We start from the raw sequence: 15,601 nt of genomic DNA, 5'->3' as shown, positions 1-15,601 counted from the left end.
TTTAATCTTAGTAAACTGCAAGACCAACCTTATAATGATTGGTGAACTTTTCTGAACTTAATTGGGGTAGTTCTCAGAAATAATCCTGTATTCATTGTCTTTCTGTTGTGGAGAAGGCATGCCAGAATTTACTCTATACTTAAATAGATTTTGAGATTTTCAGATGACTTCAGATCCTTCAGGTTAGAGCATCAAAGTAGGGTTTGGAGAAGTATTTCTTTAAGTGCTAGGTACATTTGACTTTGGAAAACTATCTCTTTCCACTAGAAAAAGGAAGACTTTTATAATGCTTATAATTTTAAGTTAGAATAACATTCAGAGTACTTTAGTCTTAAAGATAGATGGGTTTATAATTTAAAGATACAGGACGTAATAGGTATGGTTTTTTTTTTCTTAAGACATTTATTTCATTTTAGGAGAACCCCCAATTAAAAGAAAATTATTACATGAATTTGACAGAGTGGTGGAAAATCAAGAAAAATCTTTAAAACCTTCAAAAAGCAGTCCAGATGGTAAAAACCTTTTTTTGTTTTTTGTTTGTTTGCTTGCTTATTTTGCTATGTAGGTTATCATCATATTGCTTCTTTAAGGTTGTATATAGATTTTTTTGGAGGAAGATTCTGTAGACTGCTGTAATCAAAACATTCTTTGTTCTTTTTGTTGTTTGAAATATTTATTCCTTGTTAACATAGCAGTGTTCTTAGTGCATAATAGATATAAAAGATATAAAAAGATTGAAATGGCTGAGGCTTTTCTTCAGGGCATGTCAAATGCTAGGGATACCTTTCTCCCCTGTCTTATGCATGGGCTTATCAACTATTCTCAGATCCTTTCTCTCCCGACCCCAACCTCCAGTTTGTTATGGGATTGTTTCTGCCCTTTTGCTTGGCTTGAATCCTCTCACCATTTCTACATCTATCCTGCTATCTGGTAACCAGCTCAATATTCCTGCTCCCATAACATTCAAATTAAGGAAGACAACTGACCCTACATTCCCTTCTGCTTGCTACCCTCCTTTCCACCTCTACCTTCTTCCATGAGATGGGATATTTAGGCATTATTGGATATGCCATCAGGGCATAGGCCACACTATGAAAAGGAGTCACTCATTCCTATTTCCCCTCCATTCCCACTAGTCGATACCTTCCTTGGCAGTGGTCTTAGGGTGTATTGACACCCCGGGGTTTTCCTTCCCCCTGTCCTTTTCAGGTACCAGAATAACTAATTACCACTCTGATTAGTAATTAATAGGTGTGGAAAATTACTAGAAATTGTGCATCCTGATAGTTTTTATCTTTAATTGCCTATAAAAGCTATGTACATATTCCAATTCTGTCATTACTTCAAAAGCTGTTGAAATGGCTCTTATTACTAGTTTCTAATTCTCACAGTAAACCATGTTTCATCATTTTGTAAGTAATTTTTTAAAAGGAACTCTTTTTTAAAATAATGTGGTTTAGGGCTCTTTTGTAGATAAGGAAAATTGAGGGTCAGTGAGGTTGAGTGAGTTGCTTAAGGTCAGAGGTAATAAATGGCAAAGTTAATTTAATTAAAAACTTATTCACTAGACTTGGTTCCTACTGACCTTTTTCAAAAATTCAATTCATTCTCATACTGAAAGTTTATATCATTTAAGATATACAAAAGAATACTATAAAGACTTGGAAATCTATACCAGAACACTTGTTTTAAGAATATTTTTAAGCAATGTCATGTAGTTGAAATTAGTGTGATAATTCTTAAGATGTGCTTATGTGAGATGGAGGGAGGATTTGGTCACAATATTCATATGAATACTTAATTTCTAGTATTTTTGTTAAGAATCTATCTTATTTTCTTATGGTTACATTTTGTATTTTTTTTTTTAAATTAAGAAGATATAAAACTAATTCAAACAATGTATAACTTCAAAACAACTATAAAGCTGAAATTTAAATTCAGTCTCTAAAAACTATGATTTTTATGTAGTTGGCTAATTGACTGAATTATTTGAAATTTATGTTGACATTGAGAAAATTCATATAAATATGTTAAATGTTGACACCACCCAATAGTATGTATTATATCTAAGTAATTCAAACAGTTTTGTAAAGCCAAAATTTTTCTAGCTATTGTGAGTCAACTTCTATTCATCAATGCTATTGGTAGGAAATCTAGCATGAGTAAGCATTTATAATAAAAGTAAAGAAATAAGTTATCAGTAAAATTAATCATTTGGTTTTTCATTACTTTAATACTTTTCTTTTAGGCACAATGAAAGATAGGCGAATGTTTATGCACCATATTCCCTTAAAGCCACTTATTTGTGATCCCTTTAGGTAAGAAGTATAATTTTTTTTAATGAAAATTAATCAGGTAATTTTTTTTTAATTTTTCAGATCAATATTTTCTTTCTTCCCAATTCTAATTCTCCTTACATTCTCTTTTCTCCTTTGAGAAAGCAAGCAAAACAAATTCTTTCATTGGTCATATTCCCCCACTTCCCAGTCTCTCTGTATCATTTTTCTTTTTCTTCTTTTTTTTTTTAATTTAGAATTTTTTTCCACAGTATATATGCATGAGTAATTTGTTTTTTATAATATTATCCCTTGTATTCATTTTTTCCAAATTATCCTCCCCCTCCCTCCACTCCTTCCCCCTGATGACAGGCAATCCCATACATTTTACATGTGTTACAGTATAACCTAGATACAATATATGTGTGTAAATGCCATTTTCTTGTTGCACATTAAGTATTAGATTCTGAAGGTATAAGTAACCTGGGTAGATAGACAGTAGTGCTAACAATTTACATTCACCTCCCAGTGTTCCTTCTCTGGGTATAGTTATTTCTGTCCATCATTGATCAACTGGAAGTGAATTGGATCTTCTTTATGTTGAAGATATCCACTTCCATCAGAATACATCTTCATACAGCATTGAAGTGTACAGCAATCTTCTGGTTCTATTTATTTCACTCAGCATCAGTTGATGTAAGTCTCTCCAAGCCTCTCTGTATTCCTCCTGCTGGTCATTTCTTACAGAGCAATAATATTCCATAACCTTCATTGTATCATTTTTCTTTAAAAAAAAAAAAAAAAAAAAAAAAGGAAATAATACAGTGTAGTTTTTTCTATGCTCTTGCTCTTGTCATTAACAGGGTATGGGGAGACAATATTGTATTATCTCTAATTTTTCTGGAAATATTATGTTCCTTTTGTTATTAAAGATACATTGCCAAAAGGGAATGCTAAGGCAGCTAGGGAGTGCAGTGGATGGGAATACTAGTCTGGAAGACTTGAATTCAAATTTGACTTCAAGAACTTGCTGCGTGACCTTGGGATAAGTCACATAATATGTTACCTGAATTTTCTCATCTGTAAAATGGAGATAATATATAATAATAATAATAATAATAGCACCTACCTTGAAGAGTTGTTAAAATTAAGTGAGATCATCTTAGTAAAGAGCTTAGCATAGTACCTGGGATATAATAAGTGCTACATACATGTAGCTTTTTACTCTTAGTTAAGTTAGTGTTAGGATTTAATGTGGAGATAATTTTAGAATAAATCTGAGAGAAATGTTCAGTTCACAAATTTATAATATATTTGTAGAAAATGTGTGGAAAAACCTATGACTATATGATATATTAGGGAACCAATCTTTTTACCCATTTAACAATTGAAATCACTCAGGCTCACAGAGGTTGTGATTTGTCCAGAGCTAGTTGAATCATTGAATAGATTCAGTAGCTGCTTTCTTCATTAGAGTTAACTTTATATAAGTTGTTTATGAAAAATCCAGAAAATATTAATTTCGCTTACTTTTGTCAAGTTGTGAATTTGAAAAGGAAAGAATATATATCTCTCTAAAAAAAAATTAAATCTAATTCCCCCGCCACCCTCCACCCCACCCCCCCCACTGGGGTTAATGACTTGCCCAGGGTCACATAGCTAGGAAGTGTTAAGTGTCTGAGATCAGATTCGAACTCTGGTCCTCCTGAATTCAAGGCTGGTGCTCTATCCACTGTGCCACCTAGCTGCCCCCCAAAAAATTAAATCTTAAAATGTCTTATGTATAAAAGGGAAACTTTTCTTCACTAATTAGATAATGTTAAATTAAACCTCATTCTATTAGATATCCAATTTAGTTTCAATTGCACTGAACAAATATTTATGAAACAATTTTTCAATAAATACATATTAAATGTCTATTATATTCAACATATTGTTTAGGAATTGGAAATATAAAAATTGTCTCTACTTTTCTAGAGCAAAGAGGAACTCTTCTTCCTATTTCAGGCATCCATTTTGACTTGAAGTCCTTACAGGAAATTACTATATTGTTAAAAGCAAAAAGTAGCAATAAAATTGAAAAACAAAAATAAAACAAAAATATTTTCCCTCTGTGTAGCACAACTAAGGAACGACAAGAAATGCGGCATCCCAATTTTACTGCACCAGATCAAGGATTTACATCCAAATCTCCTTTTTTAAAACACCAGACTTTGGGAAATTCCAGCTATAAGTCATTTTTGGGAAGTCCATTATATAAAATTTTCCCTACAAATGATGGAAAGATGCAACCCAATACTGTTCTAAGCAGGCCTTCCAAAGTCTTTGTTCCACCTTTCAAAACTAAGTCAAACTCTTTCACAGATGAACAGTATGTCAATAAGAGACTTAAGTTGAAGGTAAAAGAGTACATACAAGAAAATGAGAAGCAAAAATATATAGATGGACATAATACTAGAGACAATGAAAATAATGAAAACTATCTCACTGACAAAGATAACTCCAATCAAGCAACAACTGATGTTTTTGAAGAGTACGGGAACTCAACTCTAGGTATTGTATGTGGATGGTTTTGCTTTTGGTTTTTTGCTTTTTAATTAGATATTTTTCTGAATATGATCTTTTTTTTCTTTTCAAACAGTGTTAATGGAGTTCTATGCTTTTCCCACTGTTAAGATGTTAATTGTGCTATATTTTTAAAATTTTGATCATGAAGCATCAATATAGAAATTCTCCAACTGAAACTTTTAAGTATATTGTTCACCAGTCTATGAATTTTCTGTCCAAATTGAAATACAGATATATATTTTTTCCTTGTAGGGATTACTTATTTAAACTTTCTTCACCAATCCAAATGTTAGAGATTTTAGATGCTCAAATTTATTAAAAATATGTTTATTCTTTAAGAAGATATTAAAATATGATAATCTTTGATATTAATATAGATGAAAACTTAAGATTGTTTTCTTATTGGAAAATCATTTTAGATTTTTTTCTGATGTTTTTCTTTTAATAGAGATGATTAAAAATCTTCAGAATGCCAGAGAGTTGCAAGCTATGAGAATTAAAAAGAAACAGACACAACAGATTCATCCACAGGCAGGCAGTCTGTATCTTACAAAAACATCTGCCATTTCTAGAATCTCTCTCAAAGTAGCAGTAGAAGGCAGAGTTCCCTCTACTTATTCCAGTAAACAGGTATGCTTTTGTCTGCATTGCTGATAGTTTCATATGATTATCAGCAAATTAAAGATTTATTTGTTTTAATTTGGGAATCATCTAGACTTAACTGTGATCTAATTATAACTGAAGCTTTGAAGAAACAGAATTAAGTTTGAAATAAGGAAATGAGAGTTGGCGGTCTAAGGATTTTCTTCTAGTTCTTTTATTGCTTCATGTGATTCTATGGTCACTTTTAAATGTGTACAATAAGATTATTAATTCAAATAAATCTCTACAAATAGTTGAGAAGGAGAGATGTGGACTAGACTGTGATATAGTTAGGTGAACTTTTGGATATCAGAACTGCTACAAAAAGTTCCTGTTAATGGTTCAGTTGTAGTCTATAGCAAAGTACCTCAAGGATCTCTACTGTGTCTTGTATTATTTAACATTTTTGTCATTGACTTAAAAACATAGATACCATGTTCATTGCATTTGCAGATCACTTTGAGCTGAGAAAGATAACTAGTACTTATTGAAAGACGGACTTGGGATCCAAAAAGATTTTGGGAAAGTAGAACATTTAGTTGAATCGAATTAGATGAAATTCAGTAAGGATAAATGGGAAGTCTTGAACTTGAGTATGAAAAGTAAACTTTCTAAGTATAAGATGAAAGATAAAACTGTAGTTCTGAAAAAGATACAGGAATTTCAATGAAGTGCAAGGTTAATATGAATCAGCAGTGTGATATACTAACCAAAAAGTTTATGTAATCATGGGCTGCTTTAAAGAGAGACATAGATTCCAGAATGATAGTTCCACTGTCCATTGCCCCTACACTTTATCTGGAGAATTATGTCAGTTCCTGTGCCATGATCTTTAAAAAAACAAACAAACAAAAAAAAAAAACCCAAACATTGTTAAGCTGGACAGTGTCCAGAGGATAACAAGCAGAATGGTTGAGGGCCTTGAGTATATACTTATAATCATACATTGAAGGAACTGGGCATTCAGTTTGGAAAAAAGAAGACTCAATAGGGTCTTAAAAGTTATCTTTAAAAAAAAAAAAAAAAAAGGCTACCACATAGAGAAGGGATTTGATTTATTCAGTTTAACCCCAGCAAACAACCAAAAATAATGGATGGATTTTACAGAACAGCAAATTGGGCTAGAAAGAATTTGCTACAAAATCAGCTTTTCGACAGTGGAAAAGTCTTCTTGGAGAGGTATTTCACCCCCACCTTCACTCCCCACCCTTTTTCCCCTCCCCATCCTTGGAAATTTTCAAACAGAGGTTGGATGCCTAGATGCTCTGTATATTAGGCTGAGAGTTTTTTTCAAATATGGGTTGGGCTATAACTATTGAATACTTAGTGCTAAGGAAATAAGGATGTACCAGTTTCCAAACATTTCCAAAAGTTCACTTGGACATTGATTGTTTTTAGTTTAGTAATTTTTTTTTTTTAATAAAAAACTCTGTGTGTGTTTGTGTGTGTGTGTGTGTGTGTGTGTGTGTGTGTGTGTGTGTGTGTGTGTGTGTGTGTGGTATGGATTGAAAAGAGAGAGAAGTCAAGGATGAGGATATTGCAATAATCCAGGAAGTTTGTCATAAGAATGGAGAAGTTTTTATTGTTTTAAGAATAAAAAGAGATGAAAAATTATAAGAGCTGAAGGTAGAGGCAGAACTGACAAGACCTTAATCATAATTCTATTATTTCTGTATAGCTAGCTGTGTTAGTCAAGTTCTGGACAATCTGATGGAACTATGCTTCAGTGCATGGATAACTGATAACTACAAAAATTGCTTGTTAGCTCAAATGAATTTCTAATTAATAAAATGTTTGGTGGAACAAAGTCAAGTGGAAAAAAATAAGCGGTACCACAGACAATGCTTTCAGTGAAGCATATCATGTTTGCATTTCAGCCTTTCCACTAAAGCCAAACCTCTGAGTTTGGGTCTCCTAATGTTTCTACTTTTTTTTTTTTTTTTTTTTGGTTTTTTGGCTGTATTCCCATGGAAATTAAACCACTTACAATGGGATACAGTTTTTTTGTAAATGTAGCTGTTTGTGAGTCAGTCTTCCTGTAGAGTTTCTGTGATCATTATATATACTTTTTTTTTTTATGAATGAAGATTTTATACTTGATATATTAATATTTATTGTAAATTTAGTTTTTGTTTGCTATAATTTTTTGTAATTTTAAAAAATCTTCCATATTCTAATCTTGCTAATTAACCTTTTTTTTTTTTTTTTTAAATAGTTGTATATGTATGGGGTTTCAAAACAGTGCTCAAGAATTAACAGCAAAAATGCAGAGTCTTTCCAATTTCACAGTCAAGATTACTTTAGTAAGGAGTATTTGTTGGATGGAAATGGAATACAACTGGCTGACGGTGGGTGGCTTATCCCAACTGATGAAGGAAAGCTTGGAAAAGAAGAATTTTACAGGTATTTCAATTTTGTAGAGGATTCTCCTTTTACCATGAGAAAGGCAGTATGATACCTTAAGAGTATTAAATTTGCAATCAGAAGACCATTCTGTTACTTAGAACAACAACTGTTATTTATGTAGAGTTTTAAAATATCCAAAATGCTTTTAAAGTAGCCAAAATTTGAGCCTCATAACATTTCAAGGTAGACTCTAGATATATTGTTACCCATTTCACCCTGAGGCCCAGATGTCACTTAGAAAATCATATACAGACTTTATCAAGGTTAAGAATGGTGGACTAATTGGTGTTGTCACAATTTTACTTCTGTATCTATTTTTCATATATGATGTATAGATATAGATATTTTTATAAAATTATAACAATTTCCCTATTACATTATCTCTTTCATTTTTTTTATGTTTATTTCTTTTATAGACTTAGCTCTATGAAAGCAAGGATTGAAATTTAATTAATAAAAATTTTACTAAACTAAAAACAACTAATATCTAAGTGAATTTTTGGAACTGTTTGGAAACTGGTGCATGCTTATTTCCTTAGCACTAAGTACTCAATAATTATAGCCCAACCCATATTTGAAAAAAATTCCTAAGACCTAAGCACAAAACTTTCTTAAGCTGCTCTGCGCCTTGGGTTTCTCTATAAATTGAGAGGCTGGACCAGAAGGCATTTGAGGTCCCTTCCAACTTTGAATTTGTCATCATGGTCTACATTTGTCTGTAGCTCTCTTCAGTCAAGGACTATCATTCCTGTCATCTCTTCTGTCATTCATACTGCTGAAGAATTTATTTAACCTCTTGGGGCTTAATAACTTTCAAAAATTATAAAATTGTGGAATAAGTCTGAATTAATAGTGGAAGTTTTCTCCCTAAAATCCTTTTACCACCGAAATCATAGATATGACCAAAAAAAAAAAAAAAAAAAAAAAAAAAAACCTAAAGAAAACCTCAAAATTGACTATAAATTGTTTTTTTTTTAAATGCATTAAATAATTTTGAAAGCATTGACACTTAATGTATATGATAGTTCTGTGGTTAAAACTCTTATTTTGTTGTTGTTTTTGCTAATTATTTTCTATTTTATATATTTAATAAGTGTATTTTCTTGTATTGAATTTTCTTTAAGTAGGATCCAAATTGGTGTGTGTATTTTTATACAGGATAGTTCACAGGTTTAATAGAGTTTGGATTCCATGTACAGCATTTGGGGGGAAGGTATATATACATGTAATGAATTAATTCTTTATTAAATAATGCTTGGAATATATATACATATGTAAACTCTGACAGCATTAGGATATCATTTGGAGCTATTAAAATCCAAGCAAAATGTCAACATGCTTTAAAAGTACTAATAACAAGTTTTCACAAAATTCTAGCCCAGTACCTCAACATTGCATGAAGGTGAGACAGAGTTCACAAGATATGCCAGTAAAACATGCTTTGATAATTTTTGTCATGCAGGAAGGCTTTCAAATATGGTCCTGGAAGCAGACAGACTTTTCAAGATAGAGAAGCTCATCTTATCACTAGTAGACCTGATTAATTTTTTTGTCCATGACACAGACACAGAGAAAAGAACAAAGTAATCTTTAGTTTTCTGTGACTGCTTTTATCTTCAGTAGTGATGGAGGCAGAATGGCAAAGTATAGTATATGGGAACTCAGAATTGTACGGTTTTTAGACCTATAAATATGAATTTCACAATTGGTTCTCAAAATGTGAGATGTTTTAAAGAAGATCCAATTCACTTCCAGTTGATCAATGTTGGACAGAAATAACTATACCCAGAGAAGGAACACTGGGAAGTGAATGTAAATTGTTAGCACTACTGTCTATGTACCCAGGTTACTTATACCTTCGGAAGCTAATAATTAATGGGCAACAAGAAAATGGTATTTACACACATATATTGTATCTAGGTTATATTGTAACACATGTAAAATGTATGGGATTACCTGCCATCGGGGGGAGGGAGTGGAGGGAAGGAGGGGATAATTTGGAAAAATGAATAAAAAAAAAAAATGTGAGATGTTTGTCCTGTGATAAACTGAGATACTGCTAAAGTAAGTGAATCATACCAATCTTGGCATTCTCATAATAAATGAAAGCAGAAGACAAAAGGAAATTGTTATTGAATAGGAGGATGACTTTCAGGTTCTCTTTAGAGAAGCAAATAAAGGTGCCAGCAGAGTTGAACACCATTTTACAAGACTTGGTTTTCCAGCACTGCAAAAAGAGCACCATGACAGTAATTTACAACTTTTTGTATTGAAAAATACAGTTCAGAAATAAGAAATGAGGATAGCTAAAGATTTGTAGACTATCTAGGTACTTCACATCCTATCCATTATGGATATTTTTCTTCAAGAAATGTTCAGAATGTGAAAAACACCCAAATAACATCACAAAATATGAAATTGCTTGTTTTTAATAGACAAGAAATAACTTGTAGGAGTCATTTCTGAATTAGCTATTTTTAATAAATATCTAGAGGGGAAATGAAAGTTTAAAAGTGTAATTAAAACCTTTTTAAGTCTGACCTTTTAAAGAAGCAATTGATGCTAAAAAATGAGATATGGATAGAGAAAAGTATATCAATGTTGACTAAAAATTTTTTATAGAAATTGAAAGACATCCATCAGTGGCTATAAAGAAGAAATCAAAAGAGTCCCTTAAAAAAAACTTTCTCATTGGGTACTTGAGTGAGTTGCCAAAAAGAGAGATGGCAGCCAATAGCAGCACCATTTAGAATATAAATTCATTTGTAACATGTTATAGAGGAGAGTAGTAAAGGATTATAAACATTACCACCTCACCAAAACAAAGAGATTTAAAGAATATTGATGAAGACCAAAAAATAGTCATCCTAAGGAAATTTAAAGCTCAACAGAATAAAATATGGAAAAGACTTGCAAATTGAACTCAAATGTTGGTGATGGTGTAGAGACCATATCTTGAGCCTAATATCATTCTGGGCTAAATGAAGTGAAAAAAGGTCCTGAAGGAAACAAAAAGTAGCTGAATTATCTCAGTAAAACAAAGAAGGAAGTCTATGCTAAAGGTGTTGAAAGGTGTCAAAAGTTTGATTCTCAAGATATGTGGAGGAGAAAAATCCTAAAGATATGAAAAAAAAACTTAAGATCTTTTTCTCCATTTAAAAGGTGACTTAAAAACTTAAAACTATTGTCCCAAATACCTATCTATTTGTGTGTGTGTATATATACAACACATTTTTATGAGAATAATTTACACATATCAAGGGCATTCCCAATGAGAATATTAGATGGAAACAAGATGACTTTTACTAATAATGTTTCACAAACAGCCACTTGTTAATTCTCATACAATTTCCTGAAGGATTCCACTGTGCTTGTTGGTAACTATAAAAAAGTTTTATTTATCTCAAGAATGGGAAATTTTCTCCTGTCTTCATTTTTAATTATTTAAAAGATTATTCTTACTGTATTATGTTATGTGCATAATATATATATATATTTTTTAAATTTTAGTGTATTATGTTAGAATATTTTATTTTTCTGAATTTTTGTGTATGTTCTGCCTAATGGTTGACAGAAGATAATGTTTATTTAGTATAGCCATCTTAGCCTCTGCATATCCTTCCAAAATTTGTATTTGTGTAGGGTTTTAGAATAGTTTGTTTTACTCTATTTTTAAACTAAATTTTTATGTAGAAATATTAAATTCTACAAATATTTGCTCACTATTCCATGTTATCATAATTCAGTACCAATATATCACTGTAATTATATATTTCTGGTAAGCAAAAAATACTAAATAATACTAAAAAAAACTTTAAATTTTAGTTTAACTCTGAAAAATGTCACTTTATATTTTTTATACAGTCTAAAAGTTATTTGATTTAAATCCATTAACAATTGAATTTTGTTAGTTTTTTTAAGATCATCTTCATTTCTTTTAAAATTCCAGCTTTGAAAAAATACCCAAAGACAACTTTTTGCAAAAACCTACTTTCACATGTGAAATTTTTTTTAATATAAAAAAGAAATACCTTTATTTTGACATACAGCTCTCGAGAAGAAAGCTGAAACATTAAGATTTATAAAGCATTTTATCCTACAGATGAGAAAGCTAAGACTGAGAGGTTCAGTGACTTGCTCAGGGTCACAGAAGTATCTGAAGCAGAATATGAACTTAGATCCATTCCCTTATCCTTGTATTAATTTGTTCCCAAGGAAAACATTATAAATGTTAGAACAATCATTGGTGGCAAGCTCTGAAGTGAATCTTCATGAAAGCCTGCAGTGTTGTGTGATCATGGGAGCCCACATATTTTCTGTTAATTTGCTAAGTTTGTCTTAAATGGAGATTGTCACACTACTTTTCTTAGTAATTTTGAACTACAGACTGCTAAGCTCCCAAAACTTTTTACTCTCTAACATAAAATTATCCTCAGTCTGAAACTATTTATAGCCTTGGGACTAGGGCCATACATACACTAAGGAACCCACATCTTTTGGCAGTAGTTCCTCACTGAGTCAATTCTCACTTCCACCTTCCTTGGCCCAAATTTCTTTTTATCTGGCCTTGAACCTATGACCCCTAGAACTCCATATTATCTGCTGGATATCCTGTTTTCTCTATGGTCAAGGACCATTGACTTCATAACTGCAGTTTCCTATTTCTAGGATTTCAACAATAAGAATATTACTCAACAATAGTTATATTGCTTAAGTAAAATAGTTATTTGCTCAGTATTCTGGTGCTAAATAATTTTCTGGATTTAAATTATTTATTATAATTATAATATATACGACTTCCGGCCAAGATGGCGGCGTGGAGGCAGACAGCTGCTTGAGCTCCTCATTTTCTCTCAGAACTTACTTCATGACAAGCCTCAGACTTAATGTTTGACCCAGAAAGAAATCCACAAATAATCACCAAGAGAAGACATCCTTGAAAGTCGCCAGAAAAGGTCTGTGTTTGCTCGGGGGAGGGTCTATCAGACTGGGCGCAGACTGAGGGCAAGACAGGGCAGCTCACACAGCTCAGACCGGAGGGGAAAGGGTACGATCTCTGCCGTTTCTGCAAAAAGACTTTTTCCCCAGTGTGGATACTCCATCTTGGCAGCAAGCTAGGAGCAGCGGAGAGGGTGTAAACACTGGAGGTGAAGATTAAAACCCCAGAAAGCCAGCGTCTCTCAGAACCCGGCCACCCCCAACCCTCACCTGGACTGACTCAGCGCGTTCTCAGAGCCTCAGAGTGCAGACTCAGTACAGTCATTGCTGTTCTGTTAGTGGCTCTCTGCTGCCCTATCCCCAGTCTGTAGAGGAAGCCCATTAATACCATCCAGCCCCATCCCCCCAAAAACAGACCTATTGTGTCTCTTGTCAATTTGTTTTCTTCGATTCCTACTCTGACAAAATGAACAAAAAATTCAAAAGGGCTCTAACCATTGACAGCTTTTGTATGGAGAGAGAGCAGACTTCAAACACTGAGGAGACTAAAAACAGACTGTCCCCAGATGAATCCCCTAAGGGGGATATGAGCTGCTCCTCAATACAAAAGAATCTCATAGAGGAAATCAAAAAGGCTCTCACAAGAGAGCTGGAAGAGAAATGGGAAAAGGAAAGGGAAGCTTGGCAAGAAAGCCTGGAGAAGTCATCCCATGCATTCAAAGACACAGTGGATAAAGAAATCAAATCATTGAGAAACAAGATTAGTGAGCTGGAAAAGATAAACAACTCCAAGGAAAACAGGATTAGTGAGCTGGAAAAAGAAAACAGCTCTCTAAAAAATAAAATGGATAAAATGGAAAAAAAATCCATAGAAGATAAAAACTCAATTGGACAATTACAAAGAGATATAAAAAAAGTGAGTGAAGAAAATACATCATTGAAAATTAGACTGGAACAAGTAGAAATGAATGACTCAAGGAGAAACCAAGAGGTAGTCAAGCAAAACCAGAGAAATGAAACAATTGAAAAGAATGTCAAGTACCTTATCAGAAAGACAACAGACCTGGAAAACAGATCCAGGAGAGACAATTTGAGAATAATCGGACTCCCTGAAAAATGTGAGGAAAAAAAGAGCTTGGACACTATTTTCGAGGAAATTATCAAAGAGAACTGCCAAGACGTTCTGGAAACAGAGGGTAAAATAGACATTGAAAAAATTCATTGATCACCTACTGAAAGGGACCCTAAAATCAAAACTCCAAGAAATATAGTGGCCAAGTTCAAGAACCATCAGACGAAGGAAAAGATATTGGAAGCTGCTAGAAAAAAGCAATTCAGATATGGAGGATCCACAATAAGGATAACCCAAGATCTAGCAGCATCCACATTAAAAGAACGAAGGGCCTGGAACATGATATTCCGAAAGGCTAAGGAACTTGGTATGCAGCCAAGAATAACTTACCCAGCAAGAATGAGCATCGTTTTCCAGGGAAGAAGATGGACACTTAACGAAATAAATGAATTCCATCTATTTTTGATGAAAAAACCAGACCTACATAAAAGGTTTGATCTTCAAATACAGAACTCAAGAGATTTCTAAAAAGGTAAAAAGAAATCTTGAGAACTATACTTCTGCCAAAAAAATATGTAAAGAACATATGTACAATCTGTCTTAGAAACTAGAGGTGGAAAGAAAATTATATCATAAAAAAGTGTAAAGTGGTGGTACTACATCTCATGAAGAGGCAAAGGTAACCTATTGTATCTGAGAGAAAGAAAGGAAGGAGATGAACATAGTGTGTATCAATACACATATTCGATTTATGGTGAAACTTCTTCCACTTCATTGAAAAGTGAAAGGGAAGGAGTAAACTAAGGGGAAGGGAATACAGAAATTTGGAGGAAAAGGGGTAAAATAAGGGGAGGAACTTTAAGGTGGGGGAGGGAGCCTAAAAAGGGAGGGCTGTTCACAAGTTTAATACTGGGTAGGGGGGTAAGAGGGAAGGAAAGGGGAAAAGCATAAGCAGGGGCTAATAGGATGGCAAGCAATATAGAATTAGTCATTCTAACCATAAATGTGAATGGGGCAAACTGCCTCTAAAAGAGGAAGCGGTTAGCAGACTGGATTAAAAGTCAGAACCCTATTATATGTTGTTTACAGGAAACACACCTGAAACAGGGTGAGACATTCAAATTAAAAGTAAAAGGGTGGAGCAGAATCTATTATGCTTCAGGCAAAACCAAAAAAGCAGGAGTAGCCATCCTCATCTCAGATCAAGCAAAAACAAAAATTGATCTAATTAAAAGAGATAAGGAAGGGCATTATATCCTGCTAAAGGGCAGCATCAATAATGAAGCAGTATCAATATTAAACATATATGCACCAAGTGGTGCAGCATCTAAATTCTTAAAAGAGAAATTAAGAGAGCTGCAAGAGGAAATAGATAGCAAAACTATAATAGTGGGAGATCTCAACCTTGCACTCTCAGAATTAGATAAATCAAACCACAAAATAAATAAGAAAGAAGTCAAAGAGGTAAATAGAATACTAGAAAAGTTTGATATGATAGATCTTTGGCGAAAGCTAAATGGAGACAGAAAGGAGTATACTTTCTTCTCAGCAGTTCATGGAACCTATACAAAAATTGATCATATACTAGGGCATAAAAACCTCAAAATCAAATGCAGTAAGGCAGAAATAGTAAATGCATCCTTTTCAGACCATAATGCAATCAAAATTACATTTAATAAAAAGCCAGGGGAAAATAGAC

The 15,601-nt window shown here is 33.0% G+C and overlaps 1 protein-coding gene across 8 annotated transcripts in view; it reads left to right on the top strand.

Moving 5' to 3' along the window:
* BRCA2 (BRCA2 DNA repair associated) overlaps positions 1-15,601 on the top strand; it is a 73,403-nt gene that overhangs the window by 32,772 nt on the left and 25,030 nt on the right. For 6 of the 8 annotated variants that reach the window (XM_074303523.1, XM_074303527.1, XM_074303528.1 and 3 more), the window contains 5 exons: positions 417-512; positions 2,249-2,318; positions 4,396-4,829; positions 5,293-5,474; positions 7,702-7,889. In XM_074303523.1, coding sequence (XP_074159624.1) covers positions 417-512; positions 2,249-2,318; positions 4,396-4,829; positions 5,293-5,474; positions 7,702-7,889 — 970 coding nt within the window. The remainder of the gene's footprint in view (positions 1-416; positions 513-2,248; positions 2,319-4,395; positions 4,830-5,292; positions 5,475-7,701; positions 7,890-15,601) is intronic. The other 2 variants (XM_074303525.1, XM_074303526.1) reach the window with 2 other exon arrangements.

Source organism: Sminthopsis crassicaudata, chromosome 3 (genome assembly GCF_048593235.1).
Source record: "Sminthopsis crassicaudata isolate SCR6 chromosome 3, ASM4859323v1, whole genome shotgun sequence".
NCBI lineage: Eukaryota > Metazoa > Chordata > Mammalia > Dasyuromorphia > Dasyuridae > Sminthopsis > Sminthopsis crassicaudata.
Note: the sequence above shows the minus strand (reverse complement) of the source record. Positions and strands in the feature narration are given on the sequence as shown.